A 23,976-nucleotide genomic window follows, 5' to 3' on the forward strand; every position below is an offset into this window, starting at 1 on the left:
ACCAGATAAAGGTGCCAGAAATGACTGACCTACATGTTCCTAAGAGTAAGGTGATGGGACGTAAGAGATGAAGAGCAAGGACTACAACCATTATGCCAGAAAGAACTCGATACACACCTAAACTTCATACTTACCTTTAAATATTTTTTTCCACAGAATACCACAGTTTAAAGTGCCAGCTCTCGAAAAGCAAAACATTCTATAAATTCCAAGTTTTCTCTGTGTGTGGTATAAGCGGGTTCTTGTGGTCAAAACCTTCTCCCTTCTCCGTAGTAGAGAATATTCATCTGCCTTTTCAATGAACCAAGAGGAGTCGTGATTTCCACATATGTGAGCATAACACCTTTAACTATTTATTGACTATGTGCCAGGCACACAGGCGACTTTATCCCGAACCCAAAGAACGATGTGTATGGCTGTCCAGTCTTACAGGTGCTAGAGCTTGGCCATATGGTTTAGGCTCTAACCCTTATGTCAAGATGGATCACCTCTTTGGATGCATCAGCTTCATCCATCTCCCTCATGATTTCCTAGCACTAAACTTTTTTTAGGGTTTCTTTTTAGTCTATCTTCCTAGACTTTTTTTTTTTTTTTTAATTTTTAAAGAAGACTCCCTTCAGTGATAGCTTACGACTAGAATCTGATGTAGCTTTGCCCTCTGCGTCTCTGTAAATGGCAATCATCTAGAGGTTCAGTGACAAGAAGAAAACATACTTAATGGATCTTTGGTAAGATTGCTCAGAAAGGGCTCATGCACTATTTATAGGAAGGAATATATGCTTATTACTCTCTTCTAAATTCTACATCAAGTAATCACTCTCAATCTCCACCTTTAAAAGCTTACAACTAAATTGTCTCTTATTTAACAATCATTATTTTTAGAAGCAAGAGATCTTTGGCAAAATTCTGGTAATCTATTTTTTTCTTTTGGGAGAAGTCAGATAAAAAATAAACTTGCTATGATTTAAAGAATATGTAACATCCCCCCCCTTTTACTTTCTCTATTACACAAAGAATGCTCTCTCTGATTAGGAGCCCCCGCTAAAAGCATAAATCATCATTATATGCTCTTCTGTATAGTAAATCAAATGGCAACTTTATATTGGAAAGCAAGCTATTGCTAAATAATACTCTTTAATCTTGTTGAGAGTAGCTTGAAGTGTTCCTGAACTGGGAGATACGCCCCTTGAGTGACAAAGCCCCTCTCCTTATTTACAGGGGGGAAACCCCAGAACTCTCTTGGAAGCACGACATAGTTAAAAACACCAAAAAGGAAATCCACATAGCTATCACTTCGATGTGATGCGATAGCAAGGTAAGATTTTGTCATACACAAAATGTGGTATGTAATTTAATTGTATCTTTATGAAGTATTCTGAAATCAAAAAAAGATCATACATGCATCAGGCACATCCAACAGAAGACTTTTACAATGGTTTACATTTCCTTTTTATTTATTCCTTGAAACTGCCCGTATTGCAGGATTCTCATGGATGAAATATGGAACTGAGCAGATTCTTTTTTTTCTACAAAATTATGGTATAAACTTGCTCAATTTTCTATCTTATTGCTAATAAACCTTACAGGCGCACAGTTTGTAAAATAAACCCCTTAAGGACTGAATGCATAGAGCATGCTGCAAGGTACAAGAAATAAGCTAAAAATGAGCATAAAAACCTACATCTGGACCAACACAGTACTGAATGCTGGCAAACATTTATCACGACACAGGGAAAAATTAATAAAAGGAGATACAGTTCAGTCCTGAAAGGGTTAAATAGAAACCCTAATATATTATTGTTTCTAATCATCCATCCCACATTACAGTGCTTGAAAACAAAGTCAAAAGTCTGGCACAGAAAATTACACACATTTGTTCAGTACTCATCAGAAAACACAGCTGCTTTTGAAATCAAAGTAAGTAACTTGGTTAATAATTGAATAGCATTTTGTTTAAAAAAGGAACCCCTCCCCCCTGTGGATTATCTGGTTAAACAGGATGAGTTTATAAGTTCTCAAAAACTGCATTGGGAATATTCTGTGAGGGCACAGATGGTACCAGTTTCGTTAAAAAGAAACACACAACTAACCAGTTATGACCGCAAATAAGTCTGTGCAGAAGAGCGATAAATTAACACACAAATGAGGATGCCTTTAGTTGCCACAGTTGAAGAGAAGTCAGCAGCAGGTTAATTATTATCCTAGTGTTCAATTCTGAAATCATTCAAAATCAAAAGGGCATTCTACATTCAAAGCCCTTAACTTGCCTTCCCAATTTGTATGATCAATTCAATGGAACTAATAAAAACACACTGGATCACAGACTCAGCTTCTAGCATACTTTTAGAAATTGCATAGCTCATGAGAGCAGAAGACACACTTCTAAAACAGAATTAAAAAACAAAAAAACAAGAAACAACCCCAAACTCGAATGCTCTCTACTTTATCTGAAGCGGTCAGCATTCTAAGAAGAGAGTCTTTATGAGGAAAAAGGACCAGCATCTCTAGTAATGCCATCGGAGGAGGGGTTAGGTTCTACTATAACCAGAGGTCAAGGCTCCTATAAATTACACATTGAAAATGATTCGTAAATCCACAAAGTTCTTTTTTTTTTTTTTAAAGCAGCTGACAAAAGAACTACTGATAAAAAATGAAGCTACAACAGACAAATAATTTCAGTCTTTAGTTTGTGGTATGCAGAATGGCATAAAATAGCAAGGGAAATGCCTGTATAAGTACATTCTTGGACTTTTCAAACAAACAGGAAAAGGCTTTACAGTTTAATATTTCAAAATTATCTTATTAAAAGAAACAAAGAGCCAAAATAAGGTATAAATAGTAAAAAAAAAAAAAAAAAAAGCAAAGTTCATTTTAATAAAGTCATAGAACTTGAAAAATTAATTTGAGCTGCAAAGGTAGGTAAGGAATAGTTTGTTCTTCAAAAGTATCTCATCTGTTATCAGTTAATTTAATACAGTTTCATAACTAAATACCAAACCTGGGAAGTGGAGGAAATGTGTGGCCCATTCAAAGTAAAGCAGTACTGAAAATATTTCCACGCTCCGAACAAAAAGCACTGTGTAAAGACTACTTCCGTGACTCAACAGAGAATAAATACTACTCAGAAATAAGCAAGTTTGCAAGACGCTAGTAAACAGTTAAAACAAAGACAGATAAGGCCACAATTCTGCCCTCGATCACTGAAACAGATTTAAAAAGTGTGAGGCAGGGTTAGCTTACGAGAGAAGCTAGTGACTGGAGCAGATCTGAAGAGAAGGCTATATAGAGAGAGTAATGCAGCCCGTGAGTAATTAAAAAGGCTTGCAGTAAGATAAAACCACAATAACTTTGATTTAACCACTAATGTGTTTTACAAATGACTTCCCCCTTGAAAACTGAGGAAAAGGTGATTTAGAGAGGTTAGGAATTGTATTTACAATGGCATAGTCTGAGCAAAAGAATGAGTGATGAACACAGCAAAGCTGGGGGTGACCAAAAAAGCTACTAATAGGGTATTTAAAAAATCTTCCAATGCAAATGTTTTCAAAATCGCCCAGGACACCAGAAAGACAATGTTCTGTAAGGAAACACTGCAGGAAGTTAGTTCTGCATTCATAAGGTACTTGTGGCTCCTGTTTTATGGGACAGTAAAAGCTTACCACAATCTAGAGGTAGTTTTTAACTCTAAGAAGGATGATTGTATTACTAGACTGTGTCCTGTAACATTACACACACGGTTCCTGTACTAAATGTAGCCCAATTGAGTCTGCCACGATTTCTAAGAAACCGAACAAAGGCATAACCCAAGTGCAGGGATGGAAGCAATGTAAAACCGGCGAGCCTGGCATATGAGTCCAACACAACCCTGAATGCAACTAAATCTTAACTGAATGGAAAAGAAATGTTATCTGAGCAGGAGACATTTGTGGAGATGCTCAGTGCTGGGGAAGAGAAGACGAAGAAAGGCAGGAGAGATGTGGAAAGATAAATTACATTTGCAATTTTATAATCTCACAACTATCTGTGCTAAAGTACTGTCTTTCAAGCTATTTTAGTTGGTCATCTAATAAAAGGATCTTGTTTTAAGGTTACAATGATGTTTTGACCTAGGCTACCAAAAAAAAAAAAAAAGTAAACAAACACATGCTTTTGCTGAGATTTTCCTCATTTATCCAATAAGGGCACCATCTACCAACTGGTAGCAAATACTTCTCATGATATATATATTTTTTTTGTCATACGCTGACAAAGGCAGAAAACACCCTGCTGAATGAAATCACTGGGAACATTCCAAGTTCAAAATAAAATGTTTAACTTACACATAATACAAGGTATGTACAAGATCAGGGGGTTAGGGGTTGGGGGCGCTGAACAAACCCTGGAACATGGAGATACATTTACGCATGAGCGAAGGGGAGAGGACGCTTCAAATACCAACATGTTCTGTGCCATTAATTCATTAATGACGAAATGGCCATGTTTAATTCCATGTAAATGTTAGAACCTCTTGGAATACCACTATAAATACCTTTTTTTTTTTTTTTAAGAAAAAGGAAAACAAGGAAGTAAATACGGACAGTGTCTGAGAACAGAGACGAAGTTAACGTACATTGCATGTATTGCAGGCAAGGCAGAGGCATTTCTTTTTAAAGCTTTTGCACAGACTTCATATAATCTTAAAAAAAATACGCGGGCCTTTACAAGATTTGACTTGCTGAAATCAAAACAATTTCGACTCATAAAAAGTCATAAGACATCAGCTTAAAAAAAAAGTTCCAGCCTTAAACCAAAAAAAAAAAAAAAAAAAAAACACAAACAAAAAAAAAACCAACCAAACAAAACCAACCAGAAACAAAAACAAAAACCTGGAAGAGTATGGTAATCAGATTAAACAAGCATGGTCGGGCTTGGAACTTGAATGTACTGAAGAGCAGAAGCTCCAAGGGGCGGAGAGGGAGGAGAACAACCTATTTGGTAACAAAGGTGGACTATATACTGTGATATAAAAAAAGGTATGGTGAAAATGTACCTTTTGCTAAAGCTTATACAAGTTCCTTGGTCCGTAAAAACTATGTTAGGTTTGTGCCTTCTAGTTTGATTAACTTTTATTCCAGCCACATCTCTATTTCTTGCCCATTTAAACAAAACCAAACAAAAACCAACCAACCAAACAAACAAACAAAAAAAGAACAGCTGAAAAAAAAATCGATTTCCAATAGTTTGTACATTTTGACGTTTTGCTTGTCTGTTTTACTGTGGCTTCTGCACTTCCAATCAGCACTTGCAGGTAATGGGGTTTTGGAACAGTATCACCTGGTATGAAAAGTTTTCCCAAGAAACCACAAAAGATTGTTCATCTTTTTCCTTTTTCTTTCTCTCTCTCTTTTTGTCAACATTTTGCCACACTCGAGTCAGTTTAAGTCCTAGCAAAAAGACGGTAGTTAGGACACCACTGTTGCTGCAGAGGATGTGACACTGGTTGAATTTGTGCTGACGTTTGTGTAACTTCCCTCGCTGTTTGTGTTTGATTCATTAGGGGGCACTTGGCTGGAATTGGCTCGGAGGATTGCTCCTGCTGCGCTGCAGTGTGGCCGAGGCCCCGGTTCTGGTGTGTAGGTAAAGGTAAGGCTGGTAGAATAAATGATCCCATCGTTACGGACCAAAGTTACTGGAACCTGGACTGGCTGCCGGACCCATCTCCAACCTTCTCGGAATGCAGAAATGTCTGGGACAACACAGAGCATGCTCTCGCCACATCTGAGGGGGCAACAGAAATCACTTAAAATAGCCACGTCCGTTCTAGAACTGGGACTTCTGACACACTACAATCAGTATTAGGAAAGGATCTCATGTACACCACCACCCCCCGCCCCGTCAAAAACTCTAGATGATGGAAAAAGCTTCATTAATTACCTGTACATAGTTTCAGCTTCTACATCTCCAAACCACACCCGTAAATTTGGAGTGAAATTCTGTCCTGTAAGTTCAAGCATTGCTACGTCCCCACCGCCATTCAACTGAAATTCACAGAAAATTAGACACTGTTGAGAAAACTTTTCATTTTTCATTAAAGTGCACAGATTAGTTTTTCATTTGACTATGATCTATGGAAAAAAAATGGATGACTAAAACTCTTCTTTTAAATTATACGATTATGGGGGCACCTGGGTGGCTTAGTTAAGCAACCGCCTTTGGCTCAGGTAAGTGATCCCAAGGTCCTGGGACAGAGCCTGAGACATGAGACACAAGACATAAGGGAACCTGCTTCTCCCTCTCCTTCTGTGCCCTCCTCCCTCCCCACACCCCTACCCCCGCCATAGTCTCTCAAATAAATAAATAAAATCTTTAGGAAAAAAATAAATGAGTATAAAGACAAAGTGAGCTAATAATATATCTCAAGATAACATAAGAGTGAATTTAAACTTCTGTTTTCTTGTATAAAAGTATGCTCTTATTTTTTTTCTTTTTTTCTTTTCTTTTTTCCTTTTTTAAACCAACAGGTGATGTATTAACAAAATCCTCAAATCATAAGATTTGAAGAAAAATCAAATTTATTGTGAAATAAAATCATCCCAAGTCAGGGCCGAAAGCAGTTGCAAAGAGCTAAGAGTCAACGTGTTAGGAGGTGGTCTTACCTGAAGACTTTCTACGACAGGCACAGGGGTGACGGGGGCAAGGACAGGGCCCATCCCCTCATAAAACGTATACTCCGCCTTATCCGTACTAATGATTGTCCAGGAAGCTCCATCATTTATCATCTCTTTATTTGGTTCTTTTGGGCATGGAGTGGCCTTACAAAGAAAGAATGTTCAGAAAGGCAGTATTACATACACTGCAGGGTAAGACAATTCCAACAAGGTAGCACTCAAACACTGGACTTAACAGGGGAAGAGTTTGGTAAAAATTCATGAACATCCCAAACACGGTGCTTTGCCAGTCCTTAAACACAAACAGAATATTTAATACAGCAACCTCACATTCAGCAGCTTTTATTATAATATGAAATATTTTGGTGACATTATTAAAAATGACACCTTTCACAATGACCATTTGAGAGTACACCGGTACCTGAAAACATCAGTATTTGTGGTTTAAGTAGCTATTTAGAAGTCTTTACGGGGCCCTAAGAAAGAAACCAGGCGCCCCTGATGCTTAGAGGCAGTTAGAAACTCGTGCAATTTCAGCAGGAGGGAACCAAGATGTGAACTGGCACTCGCCTATCCCTACCTTAAAACACCCAGACCAGCCCATCAGCTCTGGCTGAGGAGAATGGCTGCATGTGGTCATCTCTCTGAAACAGGTCTTTAGATGTTTACAAATGAGTTTCACATCAAAGTATAATTATCCTATGCAATGGGATACCCATGTCATACACGAAAGACTTCTGAGTGAACACAGTAAAAAATGAGCTTTCGAAACATCTTATCATTACGATCTTGGAAGACCCCAATGTAAATCTAGTAATTATGAACCCTCCCCCAAAGTACACGTGTATCTATATATGATGTCTTCACACAGTTTCAGGAGATTCATTGAACAACCAAAATCTACTTTTGGATGATCTGAGGAAAACTTTTCGGTTCCCAGAACTGCAATTATTTCTACAAAAACATTGTTATAGTTTTGAGTTCTTCATTAAGGTAGGGTGACTGCCATATCTTAGGATCACGTAGGTTAAGAACCACTGGACTCGAGATAAATATGGGAGAACAGCTTTGTGTATTTGGGTACAAATAACATTAAATGAGAGTTTCCTGTTTCTGTATGCTGTTAAGCAAAGAGATGGCACATTTTTACCAATAATTTAAAAACATACCTGAAACTGGATTATTCTTTCTTGAGAAAGGCACAAGTACATTCTTTCTGTATCCTTAAGGTAAAATGCACATTTATGGAGTTGTGACACAGGATCATCTGCATCCAGTAATGCGGTCTGCTTATCAACCTTCCTAATTATCTATATTTCAATGATAAAGAAAAAAGTCATCACATATGGAGAGCTTTCATTATGTACACTGCCAGGAGTACAGAGAAAGAATATGCTATAATAATATATCGCAGTTCACAAAGACATTCACAAACAATGAGGTGAAGTGTAAAAAACACTTTCAGATCATAAACATAGTAGAATGTGGAAGTGGTTACCTTCTTCTGTAAACACCTGAAAAATAGGGCAGGCAGCTACTTGTTTTCCGGATCATTGCTTTTCAAACTCTGATGTGCATACAAATCTTCTGGGATCCTTGTTAAGAACATATCTGTTCTAATCCCACAGATCTCATGGGGGCCTAACAGTCTGTATCTCTAACAAATTGACAGCTGATGTTAATCCTGCTGGCCAATAGACCATATTCTGTGTAGCAAGTTCAGTAGACTCTTCCAATAATATACAATGACATCAAAGGAAAACCTAACTCTAAAAGAATACTGTGCGTATGCTAGTTAATGCAGTCCATTATCTATAGATCTGTTTTAAAAAATCTAAATTAAGTATCATTTTGCGGCTTAGGAAGCGGGCTCAAAATCACCTGGTTGGAAGCTGAAGGACCAGAGTGCGATTCCAGGGCTGGCTGGCTGCCTGTCCAGCCTGAGCTCTATTATATTTTATAATTCAAATATTTCACAAAAAGCACAGATGAAAGAGAATCCTATCAAGTCTGAGATGTCACTTAACCCATAGAAGGTAATCACTGAGTGTTTGATGATTATGAAGATCACTCTCAAGAGCACACAAACATGTTACAGAACTATTTCTCATCTAAAATCAAAAGTAAAGAAAATCCTTCCTTGACTACACATCCTTCTCCCTCCCTTTCTACTCCATTTCTTTGCTTATGGCAAACTCTCATCCTCACTGTCCAATCTCCTGAAGTTAACTTCAGCCTTTTGTCTCAAAGTCTCCACTATAATTGCCCTTGTGGAGAGCCACCCAGGACTTTGGGAGAGATGAATCCGTAGGTATCAGGAGACATCTGTCCTTAGCTTGCTAGCTTTCTCAGAAGCACTGACACAGCTGTCCTCCTTTTGGGGACAGCCGTGCTCTAACTGGCCTTCAGAGTACCCCAGGGCCAAGTCCTCAGACCCCTTCTTCTTCTTCCATCCTCTTTCCTTTCTGCACTACTTGGAGGTTGGCAAATCCTAAAGTTTTATCTCCAGCCCTAGGCTCTCTTCTCTGGCACTCATATATTTAGCTAGACTCAACAGTTCCACTTAAGATACTGAATAGGCTACCAAAGTCTTAATCAAAACACCAAATTTTAAATTCCTCCTTTGCATGATCCTCTTCCAACTCACAGGTCGATAAGCAGCACCACCATTCACTCAATCTAAAAACCTCAAGTCACCCTCGACTCCTTGTTTTCTCTTACACCGAATCATCCAATCTATCAACAAATTCTGTTAAGTCTCCTTTCAAATAAATCTGTCACCTCTTATCACCTTACCACTACAATACTGGTTTAAGATGCCACCACCAGCTCCTGCCTGAATTATGACAGAAGCCCAACCACTGTCTCTCTGCTCCCACTGCTATACCCCATGTTTTCCTCCTTTCACAGAGCAGCTGAAATTACCCTTCCAAACATAAACTAGCCACCAGGCCCTGTTTAAAACCCTCCGGTGGCCTCCTAGTATATGTAGATAATATCCCAATTCCTGCCACTTGTTCCCTCCATCCCTCTCCCCAGCTCGGGCTACCATGGCTTCATTACTAGTTCTCTCACATTCCCATCTCAAGTTCTTTTTGCACTTGTGCTGTTTGAAATGCTCTTCACAGTCTGTGGTTCCCAACTTCATCCTGGTCTCTGCAAATATCCCCACTCCAAAGATTTCTCTGACCACTCGAAGGACTCCCCTCAGTCTGTATTCTCTTTATCCTGTTTTAGCTTTATTTTCTTATCACTTGTATTAACCTTTAATATTTTAATATGGGTGTTTCTTTAGCTGATTTTTGTCCATCTCTCTAACAAAATGTAAGCTCCATGAAGACAGAGAGCCTGTCTTGCTCACCAATATATTTCTGGTGTCTGGCACTGTCAGGACTATTTGCAGGATGCACGTATGAATGCAGGATGTAATACTTTGCTCCACAATGAACATCCTTAATAGTAACTACTCAGTTTTATAAGGATTAAATCAACATATGTAGAAGTACTTAGAACAGTACTATCAATATCATGTGAAATTGTTGGCTTTTATTACTTTAAATCTTAATATTCAAAGATTCTTCTTTAACTAAGCCACAATTGTAAAAAAAAAAAAAAAAAAGTCCCAATCTTTTAAGTTAACATTCTTCGCATTTACAGTTTTTAGTTCTGCAGGTTATTAGAATACTGGCCATTCTATTAAAACCATGCCAATTTCTGAGTTTAAGGGCAGACAGTACACTTTTAGCAATTATAACTTCTAAGTCTGGAAGACTGACTAAACTCAAACAAAATGTTTCAATTCAGTGCCAAAGTCTTTGAGTTATATTTAAATTTGATGAGGTTTGAATTTTAGAGAAACAACTGATTTTTGAATAATGTTAAGTCTAAAGCGTCCTCTAAGTCTATAGCACTCACTCATGCTTCTCCCATCACGTAAGAGTCATGATTTGTATAGAGTACTGTTACTTGAGTGCTCCACTGTTTCTCCACTAGCTAAGAATAAGCACATTGAGACCATGAACCATGTTTGGCTCAATTTTATTCCCCACAAGAGTTCTTTGGACATAGACACTGCTGAATGACCTCTCACCAATAAAGAAACCAAAGATATTCACTAGTGTTTGGCATCAAAAACTTGCTTTGGTCATTTCTAATTATTGAGAAAAGTAGGGAAATCTGATACCAGGTATTGCAAATATTCTAACTTAAGCTATCTGTCTGGTGAATTCTACATTCATAAAACATCAGGAATTATTCCAGCTGGTGTTCTCTCCTCTATGCTGGCTCTGTAGTTTTGTTGGTACAATATTTAACATATTTCTGAGATAAACTGGATACAACACTGTCCCCCAGCCTGACCTTGAATCAGGGCTACTCATAAATCCCCTCCATCCTAACTAAACTGTACTGTTTCAGAAAAGAAGGGGGAACACAAAGGAAGGAGTGTAGGGGCTTTTGCTTTCATTTTGCTAAGAAATGCAGTTTTTACAGTTTCAAAATCATCCTAGGGAACAAAAAGCCTTAAACACCATGCTTCTCTCTCAGAGTATGAAATAACAATTTAATTTTCAATAAATCTATCTTCTTGTGGGAGAGTAAACTAATAAAAACTATACTTATATTTTTAAAGAAATAAGAATGCCTATGCTTCTGAAAACCTGGTCCCATGATGGGATATAACAGGTACCACAAAAAATGAATACAGAGTATCTGTATTAGTTAAGGAAAGAAATCATAACATAATTATTTAGTGCCCTCTATTGAACATGTACAGATATACAACCAAAAAGGAAAATTCCATAAAAATTTATTAGAGTAGTGTAACAGAAAGTCATTACGAATGAAATCCATAAAAATTGGCTGACTTAAATCGTTTTTAAAATAAAGTGGAATATAATTGTGAATAATGAATAGCAGTGATTATAGATGCATGTTCTTAAATTAAAAAGCATGAAATTGAAGTGTATTTTTACATTTGAATGCTGTGCCTATTTTACTACACATATGACTAAAGCTAAAGTAGAGCCATACCAATCTTGGGAGTGCCATGCCAGTAACAGAACACACAAGTTTGACTGTTTGTCCATAGTGGATGTAGCCATCGCGAACTGTGAACTCTTCTCCTTCTGATTCATCATCATCCACTACAGTAGAGTGAAAAAAAAAAGATCAAATTATTATCTTGTAGGATTCATTAACTTACTCAGGAAAACAATAAAACAATATATACTTATATGTCTTATTATCAAAGAATTTAACAATTTCACACTAAAAACATCAAATATGCATTCTCATACTCACAGAGATGAATATAAAATGCTCCCCATTGCTGAGAACTGGCATGGAAATTACCTCCTTCTACATGTAAGTATCTGGTACTAACTGTCTGGGATCGAAGTCGATTAAACAGAGCCACCTTTGTTCCTGAGGCAATGCATACTGCAAAGAAAAAATAGCTTCTATTTATGTGATTGGGAGAAGGGAGCTGTACTTGGCAAATTGTGATTATTCTTTACAAATTGATACCCCCCCCCAAAAAAAAGTCAAAGTAACTCATTGATAATGTTATGCTAAAAAGATAAACTATGACCATAAGAATAATTTTAAAAATTTTAAAAATTTTAAAATGAGGACTACACAGTATGTTTCATGCAGTGCTATACAGTAAAGGGAAATTATTTTTTAAATAATAAATATCAAATAGAAAATTGATTAAATATAATATCATTCACCTATTTAAATAATATGCATCTAAAATGCATTGATAAATATCTCCCTAGAAGATCCCGGAGTGGAAAAGCAGACTCTAAAACCCTCTGTATACTGTGGTTTCATCAGGTAAATACACACACACACACACACACACACACACATTTATGTGATTGCACGTTCTCCATGTGCTCAAATCCAATTCTATGGAATGTATTCATAGAGAGAGGTCTAGGAGAATGTTTACCAAAGTTGATGCCAACTGCCTCTGTGATTTTAGAGATTTTGATTTTTTTCTAAATACCTTGAAGTATGGTGGTGCATGAAATTTCATGGAGAAAACACACACACGCACACACAACAAACCAACCACATCTATGTAAGCAGGAAAATATTCTGAAAGTGAAATATGTTTTTTGCCAAGAAGACACTTATGATCAATAGAAAAACAAAGTTAGAGGTTAAATAAAATCCTCTAATTTGAATTAGAAATAGTCTGGGGGTGCCTGGTTGGCTCAGTCAGTTAAGCATCTGCCTTTGGCTCAAGTCATGATCCTGGAGTCCTGGGATGGACCCCAGGTCAGGCTCCCTGCTCAGTGGGGAGTCAGCCCCTCCCCCTCTGGGTCTCCCTCATCCCACTTGTGCTCTAATAAATAGATAAAATCTTAAAAAGTCCAAATACATGACATTAGCAAGAACCCTCTACTATCACTATAAATAAGCCTTGTCCTTCAGCAGCAACAAAAAACCACAAAGAAAAACAAATTTAAATCTGACCAAACTTCTAAATTAAATCTATAAAACCAAACTTAATAGACAGGTTCCTCTGAGCCCTGTTTTCAAGTAGGCCTCTACCTCGGGCCCAGGGATTGGCCTGCCCAGCCCAGTTACTCCAAGAACCTGCTAAGTCATCTTCCCACCCTCGGTATCTGATCAAGTTTCTCATCTCCCACTCTGCCTATCGGGCCAACTTTTAGCAAAAAGCCTGCTGAGCAGGCTCCTCTAGAACACCCTTACCCTTAGTGTTTCCTCTTAGTCATTTTCTACCCACCGACCCCTCTGTCCTGTGGCTCCCGCCATGCTGCTCCTTGACTATATAAATCTTTACTTGTCCTGCATGTATAGAGAACTGAGCTCAGTTCTACATTGAAGTTTCTTCTCCATACTGTCATAGTACTGAACAAAATTCACCTTTATCACCTTTAACTAGTGTCTGGCTCTAGTGTGTTTCTCTTTGATACTACAAATTTACAAAAATACATTAAACTACATCTAGGAAATGAAATTAACAAAATCTAATATGTGGAAATCTCCCAGAGCTAAATGTCTTGGTCTCCTGAATAAACACATTACAAGGGGGGAGAGAGACAGAGAGAGAGAGAGAGGGAGGGAGGGAGGGAAGGAAATGAAAATGGAATCCACAGATGATAAATACTCAAGGACGTGTCTACACATTATTTCTGGTGGAGATTCAAAATGTGAATTGTGATTCAAACAAAAAACTTAAAAAATAACATTTTAGACAATTTTATATTTGATCGACTAGGTATTTGATGAGATGAAGAAATTATTTTTTATAGTTGTTTTATGACATATTTGTTTTTATGTGATCATAGTTTTATAATTATATTAAAAAAAATCCAAGAGCCCCTATCTTTCAGAGATACATATTTATAGATGATTTGTCTTGGATTTACAACAAACTAAAATGAGGCAGAGGAAAGCAGGGTGAGAGAGGAATATAGATGAAGTAAGACTGGCCTACAGTTAAGATCACTGCCAAAGTTAGATGATGAACACAAGAGGTTTCATGTAATTATGTAACTTTCTACTGTATTCTATTTGAAAACTTCCATAATATAAAGTAAATGATTACAGTAATAATGACTGAGAGAACTAAAACCAACCAATACATAAAAACTCAGTAAGTTCATAATAAGACAAAATGAAACAAAACAAAAGCAATTAAACTACACAAAACTCCTAAAACCTCACTGGGCACTTTAAAAGAAAGAATACTATTATTGTTATTCTACAAATTAGTAAATAAGCATTCATCCTACCTTTCCTCTGTAGACTATACTTGAAACAAACTGCTAACAAATTAAGTCATAAGTAAAAGAATTAGAAAAAGCCCTTCATAAAATGCTGGATTTAAGCAGCAATCATCAATAGTTAAGGTTGCTGAGGAACTCTGTAACAGATGGATTAGGCTAACAACAGCTCAACTTACTCTAAACAATTTTAAGGATCAAGAAGTGGGGTGATCAGATATCATATGGCTTCTGATTTGAAGGAAACAAAACATATAGAGGACCACCTAATTCTAAACTAAGTCTTTAAGTCTAACCAGCAGTTTATGGAAAATATGAGAGACAGAAGCACATGTAATCAGCCAGATTCAGAATATGGAAATTCCAAAAGAAAAATGCCCAGTTTCTTCAACCAACAACATGGAAGAAAAGGTTGGAGGGGGAGAGAATACCCTATTACAGATTAAAACGTATGGACCTTCTTTGGATCCAAGTTTGAACAGGCCAACTGCTAAAAAACAAAAAAACACCATGGAAACATAACTGCAAAAAGTCTGCAGAGGGACTGGCTTTTTAGATGGCATTAGAGGACTACTGTCAACTTTTTTAGGCATACTGTTGCTTAAAAAGAAAGTTATCTGTTAGAGTCACTCCTGCAGAAATGGTGGCTGAAAGAACAGGATAGCTGAGATTTCCATTAAAATATTCCACCTGTCAGAGAAGGAAGAGGCCATGGAAATAATAAAACAGCACTGGCAAAACCTGTTGAGGCCAGGTATATGGTCACCTTACACTCCTTTCTCCCTTTTACTAAGTCTGAAAGTTTTTCATCACAGAGAGTTAAAAATAAACAAAAGCAAAGGAGATGTAGGAGTTGAAATCTATAATTTAAATCAGACAGCATTTATCTTTGGTAGTCCAAAAATTTGCTCATGAGACAGCAATCTTTGCCAGAGTAACCATATTAAAATTTTTGTTTAGGTTTTCAGGATGGCCTTCCAAAGCCTGCTTAAGAATAGTGTCTCTCAAAGAGGAGCTTTTGACATTCTTGGTGGATCAATTCTCCATGGAATGAGAATGAAAACATTTAGCATCACTGGCCCAAAACACCCAATGCCATCATCACTCCCTAGTCACTCATGGCAAAAGGGAATAAAACCTCCATTTTTCCATATGCCTCTGGGGAGCAGTGAAGAACCCAGTCTGGTTGGGAACCATTTCCCTAGACCAGGTACTGTCCATTTCAATTAAAAAAAAAAAAAAAAAAGAAAGAAACCCATAAAGTGGCAATAATAAATTAATGTGACAGTTTCAGATAAAGTGAGGGCCACAAAAATATTAGTAAATAAATTTGCTATCAAAAAGCATAATTTTTAATTTTTAATTAAAAATATAGTTGAATCTATCTTATCAATTTATGGTGGGAATTGGTGGCAAAAAAGAAAATTCAAGCATACATACAGTCAGCATTTTTCAATGACTGCTTCTTTTTGGAAGGTTTGGAAATGACTTTTATCCGCTTGCTGAGGAACACACCAATGTCATCGCTGTTGCCGTAGAACATCTTTACAGACAACATGAAGTGCTTTCTTTTGTCTGAATCAGATATGTACAATGTTTTGGCTGTGCAATAGTTCTGTGAAAGAAAAGGAGAATTTCAATAGCACCAAAACCCTGTTGGTAATGTACTTACAGCTCAGCATGGCCGTAGCTAGGTTTTCAATGAATGAATTCGATGAATAACTGATAAAACTGCAAAAATTACTGAAATTCATCTCTGAAGACAAAGCACTGTCAGTCATCTTTATCAAGTCTATAAAATACTAACATTGTGATCCATTTTACCCTAAGACTGTTTTAAAAGTTTTCTGTTTTATATAGCTCTACACCTATATCACAGAATTATTAATGCTACAGCAGTCTTTTTTAAAATAGAATTTTACAGTTAAAAAAAAAAAAAGCCCATGACTGTATTTCTTCAAAGAACACATATACATAAGGCTATCTGAATTCAACAGAATTATGTTAAGAGTTTTTAGCAGTGGTCCTTTTGAAAATAGTACAGTGTTTTTCTTAGTTAGACTTTAGAGAACCACCTGTAAATCTGATGAAAACAGCATTAGACTAATCAGATAGTTATAAAATATTTTAATGCCAGAAAGTGATATGAACATAGATTAAAGAACTCTTTATAAAAAAGGGGGTGACTGCCCAATGGGTAATTCATATTATTATATCATCCAAAGACTGGACTGAGGGGTGCCTGGCTGGCTCAGTCAGTAGAGCATAAGACTTTCGATCTCCCGGTTGAGTTCAAGCCCCACTTTGGGGACAGTGCTTAATTAAAAAAAAAAAAAAAAAAGAAGAAGAAGAAGAAAGAAAGAAAAAAGAAAAAGAACAACAACAACAACAACTAGATTGAAAGGTAACAGAGAAAATAAGCACATCAAGATGGCAGTTTACCAGAAAATAAATTCTGGTAACTGACAAGATAGAATTAAGGAGATATTGCACTAGCAAAACAGTAGCAACACTCTCAATGCTATTGTTTCAAATATATATGACAAATTCTAAAATCTTTCCTACTCCCCTGATCGCCGTGAATTAGGCAAAGAAATGAATTCTTGATCTCTTTTTCCACATTGGATAAATGATGCTCAAACACAGCTTAGATATTTAAAATATTTGAATTATATTTTTTAAAAGATCAATGTTCTACCTTAAAATTAGGTTAAACAAGTTTCTTTGACTACCTCTGTTGTTTCTTTTAAAAATTAGGAAAAATGCAACTCATTTAGGAAATAGCTAATGTACTCTAGGTTCTTGATTTTTTAAATTGTAATCACAAGCAATTTTAGTAGCAAAACAAAAACAATGCCACAGTTTATTTCACTTCTCAATAACAAAATCATGTAAGAAAATGCAGGTGCCATGTGACTATTTTACACTCAATTAAGTTTGCAAAAATTCAGAAGTATGGTAAAAGCTTTGAGAAGCTTTGTACTGTAGAAGACAAAATGAAGATAAAGTTAATAATAGCAATAAGAAAAATGAAAACAACAGTACTTCGCACTCATGCAGCTTTTTTTTCTCAGGATCTCCAAGTTCTAAGAGATGCTGCAAATACAATAAAAAACACTGAAGGTCAGATTAAACCTAAACTATGGAATTGTTCTGCACCATAAAAGACACTAGGAAAATAAGTATCAACGTACTAAAGCAGAGAGTTACAGGAAACAAAAATAAAATGTGTGTCTAAATGAAGACAAATTCGGGATGCCTGGGTGGCTCAGCGGTTTGGCGCCTGCCTTCAGCCTAGGGCGTGATCCTGGACACATCGGGCTCCCTGCATGGAGCCTGCTTCTCCCTCTGCCTCTGCCTCTGCCTCTCTCTCTCTCTCTCTTTCTCTCTGTGTGTGTGTCTCTCATGAATAAATAAATAAAACCTTAAAAAAAAAAAAATAAATGAAGAAAAATTCTCAAGGGAAAAAGACTTTCACCCAAAGGGTTTTATTTGGAAAAAGCAAATGCATGTATATCCCTTTGGAAAAAAAGGAAAATGTATCCCTATTTTTACAAAAGTGAGTAATCTGAATCCATAAAACAAACAAACAAACATCATACCTGGGGTAACTTAATTAGAACCATTATTTAAAAAAAAAAAAAACTGTAAGATTACAGACTACAAACTACTCAAATTCCATTCTATGGGGGCAGGGGGAAGAACGACTCACTATTCAGAAAAAGTATTACAGCTTTGAGAAAATAAATAAAGTTTAAAGTTAAAAGGCTAGATTAGCTAACAAAATTCTAGAATAGAAAATGGCATGTAATAAACCTTTCTGTAAATAATGAACAATTCAAGAACAACTCTTTGAAGACAAGATCTTCATGCCGTAGTAAAAAAACCTTTGCCCCGAAATGAGTATCAGATCTAATACTGCAAAAGTAGAAATATGTGAATTATACAAACAGTGCTAGCAAGAGAGGTTTAGGGAGTATATTTTTTTAAAATATGTAAGAAAAACACAAGTGGGCTAAACAGGGAGTTAATTCATGTTTTATTGCTTACCTAGTTCCAATTATGTAAGATATAAAATTGAGGAAATTAATATTTAACAAATTTAAAACCTTAAGTGAAATCTCAGATCCAAAATATTACTAATAGAGTCAAATGTCATGACCATATTAAGCACTACATACAGTACTTTACTGTAATGCATATTAAGTACAAATACCCAATAGTACAAAAATAAATAGCCCTTCTTTTTGAGTAATGGCTAATTGAACCATTCATTGAGCAGACTGTTGAAAGAAAAGAGTATTACCTTAAATGAATGGAGGTAAAGTGAGACAGGCAAGAGCAAAGGGCCCTCTCTCTGAAGCTCAGCATTGTAATGCTCCGGCTGTCTTTGCCTACCTGGGCCCACACCTACCATGTTCTTACATCTTTAGGTTCCAAGCACAGAAGATGCTCCTTCCACCTGGAATGCCTTTCTGCTAACTCTCAACTCAACAAGTCTTAACTTTATATAATGTGAGACTTCTCTAATAGCATTTTTCATTAAAACTAGTATTAACTAGTAACTTAATATTTGGCTTATAGACATTATACTACCCATTAGTAGATGCTTTCAATACTAGTTAATGCTCAAGGTTTCAGGTATTCTTTTGTCTTCTGTGAATTTTTAAGGCTTGGGGAAAGAATATAATGATATAAGTTGAAGAAACAATACTAAGCCACGATGCTGGGAAAGGCAAGTGGGGATGCTGTTTGTTTGTTATTACTTCCTTCAAAATGCTGGAAGCTGATTAAAAAAAAAAAAAAGAAGGGGCGGGGAGACGGCTGCATGGCTCAGTGGTTGAGTTTCTGCTTTCCGCTCAGGGTATGATCCTGGAGTCCCGGGATCAAGTCCCACATCTGACTCCCTGCATGAAGCCTGCTTCTTCCTCTGCTTGTGTCTCTGCCTCTCTCTGTCTCTCATGAATAAATAAATAAAATCTTAAAATAAAGCAAAATAAGATAAAATAAGATAAAATAAGATAAAATAAGATAAAATAAGATAAAATAAAATAAAATAAAATAAAATAAAATAAAATAAAATAAAATAAAATAAAATAAAATAAAATAAAATAAAATAAAATGCTGGAAGCTGGAACTGGTTAAAGCAAGCAATGGAATTCGGTTAACAGTTGTATACACTGGTAGCTACAATCTCTGGCTTCTCACTACCTACCTAAGTATTCTTTTCATAGTACCAACTGTCTAAGTGGAGACCTATAACTCTTGAGACTTTCTACAAAATAGTAAAATAGGGGAGACACAGCTAAGACCTATCAGATCAGCCTATCACTTAAATATATCCTTGGGCTCAAGGGCCATAATTTAGATATATTTCTTACTGTTCTATTTTCTTTTAAAATGAAACCACCTTTATGGTAATAAGCTTTACTACCAACCTAATTTAAAAAATACATAGTTGATAAGTTTTATTTATAAAAATTATAAAGATACAAATGTCATAAAAATATTTGAAGAAGGTCATTATTAAGGCTTCTTAGTGTGCATTCTGTGTCTAGCTCATCACCTTCAATGTTACCTGCCAGCCCCCATCCCTATTGCCAACTACGATAAGGCAAACACTAAGATAGTCAGTGAAGATTTACTGAATGAGGAAATAGCTTCTTTTGTATTATTTTAAAGGAGAGTCATATGATCATTGAGAAAAACCATTTTTCGAATTTTAATATTAAGGGAAAAAAATAATAGTTAAATGCTAACTCAGTAAGAACTATTTTTGAATACTAAAGGTATAGACTGAAATGATTAGTTTCTAATAAAATACAATTAATAAAACTAATAAATAAATTCCATTTCCTAACAAATTAAACCCCTAAAAGTCTGAGTAAAGCTAATTGTGGCTATTTTTGTCAATAGTGTAGTTTTGTCCCACAGAGAAGCTAGACATTTACAATCTTTACAACCCACGTAAATACTTCTAAGAATTTCTCTCTTTGCTTCCATATAAGACTGAGAGTAAAATATTACTGAACTGTGTATTTTCACTGTTTATTGAGTCTCATATACCCGTCAGACACATGAGAGAGTAGGCTTTTCAATTATTATTGGCTTCCAATGGAACTTTTTTCACAGCCTGCTAAAACTGCCCCCAAGCTGAGGAAGCTTGCCGCGTGCCACTTTTAGATGTCCACAAGCTCATTACTAGACCATAGCTATTTGAGAACTTTATCTCTGATGGGTGAGGCTGTGTGTATCTGTGGGAAGGTGTTCAGAATATTGCTACCAAAAGCCATAAAAAGAAAAAAAAATCACCACCACAAAAACAAATAAGAAAACCACATGCTGCCATGGTGCCTTTTAGGAGAACCAACACAGTTTTAATTTACCTTTCCTTCCAAGTTCAGCTGCTGCATTTCTTGGTCACTATTTCCTATTCCAATAAATGCACATGGTTGAGACTCTTGTTCAGAACAACCATCCCGTTCCATTTGTTCTTTTTTTTTCTTCCATCCACTGCCCATAAGATACACACAAGGAGGAGGGCAAAAAAACCTGAAACAGTGGGGGGAAACACACACACACACACATACACACACACACACACACACACACCACACAAAAAAATGCAATTAGATTCAAGAAAAATATTTCCTTTCCTTGAACATATGAATACAAAATTATATTGAACTGCATAAGTAACCTCCTAACGAAACATTTTGGTGAAGCCTTTTGAAATGCAAATAGTCATGTCCAGAGCACAGAAATCAAGGCTTCCACAAAAACTACATTTGTTCAGAGCAGGTTCATCTATACTGGAATCATGCAATCAATTACATTAAATACTTTTTGGAGCAGGGAGTCTCCCTTTAATTGTCATAGAGCTCAGAATTCTGAACTATTGGAATTCAGCAAATCCAATGAAGTCTAAAAGGTTACAGAAGATGATACACCACTGCGGAATCTGCAATTATTAATTAAGGTCTACTCAAAAATGATATATTATTAATCAAGGACACTATTGTTAGGGCTAATACACTTAACTATATTTGGTAATTAACCTGGAAAACAGAGTAAGAGCAGCATCCTAAGTAGAAGTTTTCAAAATATTAATAAAAGTAGAAAAATTAAAAACAAAGTGAATGACTGGATTACTATGTTTTCTGTATGTTCCACCCTGAACACCTGGTGCAAGTGGATGACTGAAAGAACAATGACATTGTACCCTTTCAACTCACAGATTACCAACGGATTTGGTTTGCTAGCTGCCAAAAAACCTGCCTTCAAAAATTCTTCCCACCTAGAATAACTTCCTTATATCGTTGACCCTTGAACACTGTGGGGGTTAGGGGTGCCAGCTTTCTATGCAGCAAAAAAAAAAAAAAAAAAAAATCCATGCCTAACTTCTGACTCCCCCAAAACAGTAGCCTACAAATAGCCTACTGTTGACCAGGAAGCCTTACCATTAACATAAACAGTCAACACATACTTTGTATCTTATATGTATTATATGCTGTATTCTCACAACAAAGCTAGACAAAAGAAAATATTACTAAGAAAATCTTAAGAAAAATACATTTGTAATATATAGTATTAATTGAAAAAAATATGCACGTAAGTAGACCCTGCAGATTGAACCCATGTAGTTCAAGAGTCAACTGCTATTTTCTCTCTAGCAATTAAAAAATATCTATTTCAAAGCCTAGCTCAAGCCCCTATTTTATAGCTCAGATCATCAATCCGGTCCTTACACAGGGTATAATTTGCTTTTGCTCAATTATACATATTGGCTTGTGCATACTTTAAAACGTTTACACCATGTCTCATCAAGGGGTCTGAAAACCAAATACCTACTCAAATAGGAGCTAAGTAAACTCAAATAGTAGCCAGGTAACTAATTTAGTGGGTGAACCAGGCTACAATAAATAAGTAGGAATATGCTTTAATAACACAAAGAAGTAGGTTCCCTCCTTTCTTTCTTGAAAACACACAGTCCTGATGGTAATTCCCACTTTCTGTATAGTTATGAGTAAAGGAAAATTTTTCTTATTTCTTTTAAGCCTACTAGAAGAAAAAGAAGAACTTAAATGCAATGATAAGCAGCTATTGGTGTGTGATTCTGATGATAACGAGGCACAATACAGAATAGCAAGCCTGTGAACACACAGTTTGCTCAACTACTGGCATGTGGACCTAGTGTTGGTCACATCCTCCGATTGTTCAACAGATGCTTGAAATTAAATTTTATATGAAGTTCCTTATAAAATTTAGCCACTAATTTATGTTTTTTAACACTTTGTAGGCCAAGAGCGTGCAGGCTTAAGTGACAAAATGTGTACATGTGCCTATTTGTGTGCATGTATGTAACACACTGACAACACCAGGGTGGATTTGGCCTCAGCCCTTCCTAAAGGTAGTTAGTATCTACTTTTTGTTTGTTTCCCCCCTTAGCACCTACTACAATATTGACTGAACTGAATCAAAACTATGTAACTACTTTTCACTCAACTCTAAAGACTACTTTAGGAGCAATTTATATTAATTTATAAGTGAGCTGGGTTTATGTAATATTTATTAATTTACCACATTATTACACCCCTAGTCTGTACCCCTAGTGTATGAGGCACTGGGAATATAGGAGTCAAAAAAAAAAAAAAAAGACAAAAATTTCTGTCCTGATGGAATTCACACTCTAATAGAAGCGACACACAATTAAAAAACAAAACAAAACAAAAAAAACATAATTGAGTAAGGTAGCTTATATATTCTGTTAGCTGGTGAGAAGTACTGAGGGAAAAAATTAAGCAGATAAGGAGTACTTAAAATGTAGAATACCTACGTAGCCAGGGAAAGCTTCCTTAAAAGGTAAGCCCGAGTTACATCCTAAAGCAATGGGTAGCTGGGGTAGGAGTATTTCAGTTGAGGGAAAATCAAGTGTAAAGGCTCTACAGTAGGAAGGACTAAAACGGACTGTGTCTAAACAAACACAGACCAGTGTGGCTGGAGTTGAGAATAGAAGATGAAGCCTAGATAATGGAGAAGAAGATGAAGTAGGCCCTGGGGGTCAAGCTGAGTGAGGAGGGAAGCCACTGAAGTCTTCTCATATTTATCTAAAGCAATAAAAAGGCAGCAGAGCAGCTTTCATGCCTACATACTCTCACTGTGGCTGTGGATACAGAGGTCACAGCCGAGGTAGTGGGCTCAGCTCCAGGTCACTCCAAGTTTGGAGGGATGCCTGGAGTAGCTGGGCTAGTACTGGAGTTGGCTCAATTCAAGTCTACGGCAGGGATCTTTCTGGCCTCTCACACTGGGAGCCTCCCAATGCTTACCATGGCACAGACTCAAATACCTAGCTGGCACACTATTGGGAGGTTGAGAAGGCATCAATTTAAGAAACTTGCCTCCTATTAGTGTTTTTTTTTTTTTATTGAACGCTGATATTAAAATTCCTTAGTAAACTGGTATACCAGCTATAAATTCAGAGTGGTGCTTCAGTAGAGTGTACCAGACATGGGAGTCAAATCTCAACAAGTTATAAAAGATATTTTTTTATCTCACACCTAAAATAA

General features: G+C 36.4%; 1 protein-coding gene across 10 annotated transcripts in view; it reads right to left on the reverse strand.

Annotated features, from left to right (window-relative positions):
• Positions 1-1,338: 1,338 nt before the first annotated feature.
• Positions 1,339-23,976, reverse strand: part of RBPJ (recombination signal binding protein for immunoglobulin kappa J region) — a 223,663-nt gene continuing 201,025 nt past the window's right edge. For all 10 annotated transcript variants that reach the window (XM_077880506.1, XM_077880483.1, XM_077880543.1 and 7 more), the window contains 8 exons: positions 20,797-20,962; positions 15,851-16,025; positions 11,949-12,086; positions 11,679-11,791; positions 7,817-7,957; positions 6,636-6,791; positions 5,914-6,017; positions 1,339-5,757 (listed from right to left, as the gene is read on the reverse strand). In XM_077880506.1, the coding sequence (XP_077736632.1) occupies positions 5,442-5,757; positions 5,914-6,017; positions 6,636-6,791; positions 7,817-7,957; positions 11,679-11,791; positions 11,949-12,086; positions 15,851-16,025; positions 20,797-20,962 (1,309 nt within the window). In that variant the 3' untranslated portion in view covers positions 1,339-5,441. The remainder of the gene's footprint in view (positions 5,758-5,913; positions 6,018-6,635; positions 6,792-7,816; positions 7,958-11,678; positions 11,792-11,948; positions 12,087-15,850; positions 16,026-20,796; positions 20,963-23,976) is intronic.

This window comes from Canis aureus, chromosome 2, assembly GCF_053574225.1.
Source record: "Canis aureus isolate CA01 chromosome 2, VMU_Caureus_v.1.0, whole genome shotgun sequence".
In the NCBI taxonomy this organism is placed as follows: Eukaryota; Metazoa; Chordata; class Mammalia; order Carnivora; family Canidae; genus Canis; species Canis aureus.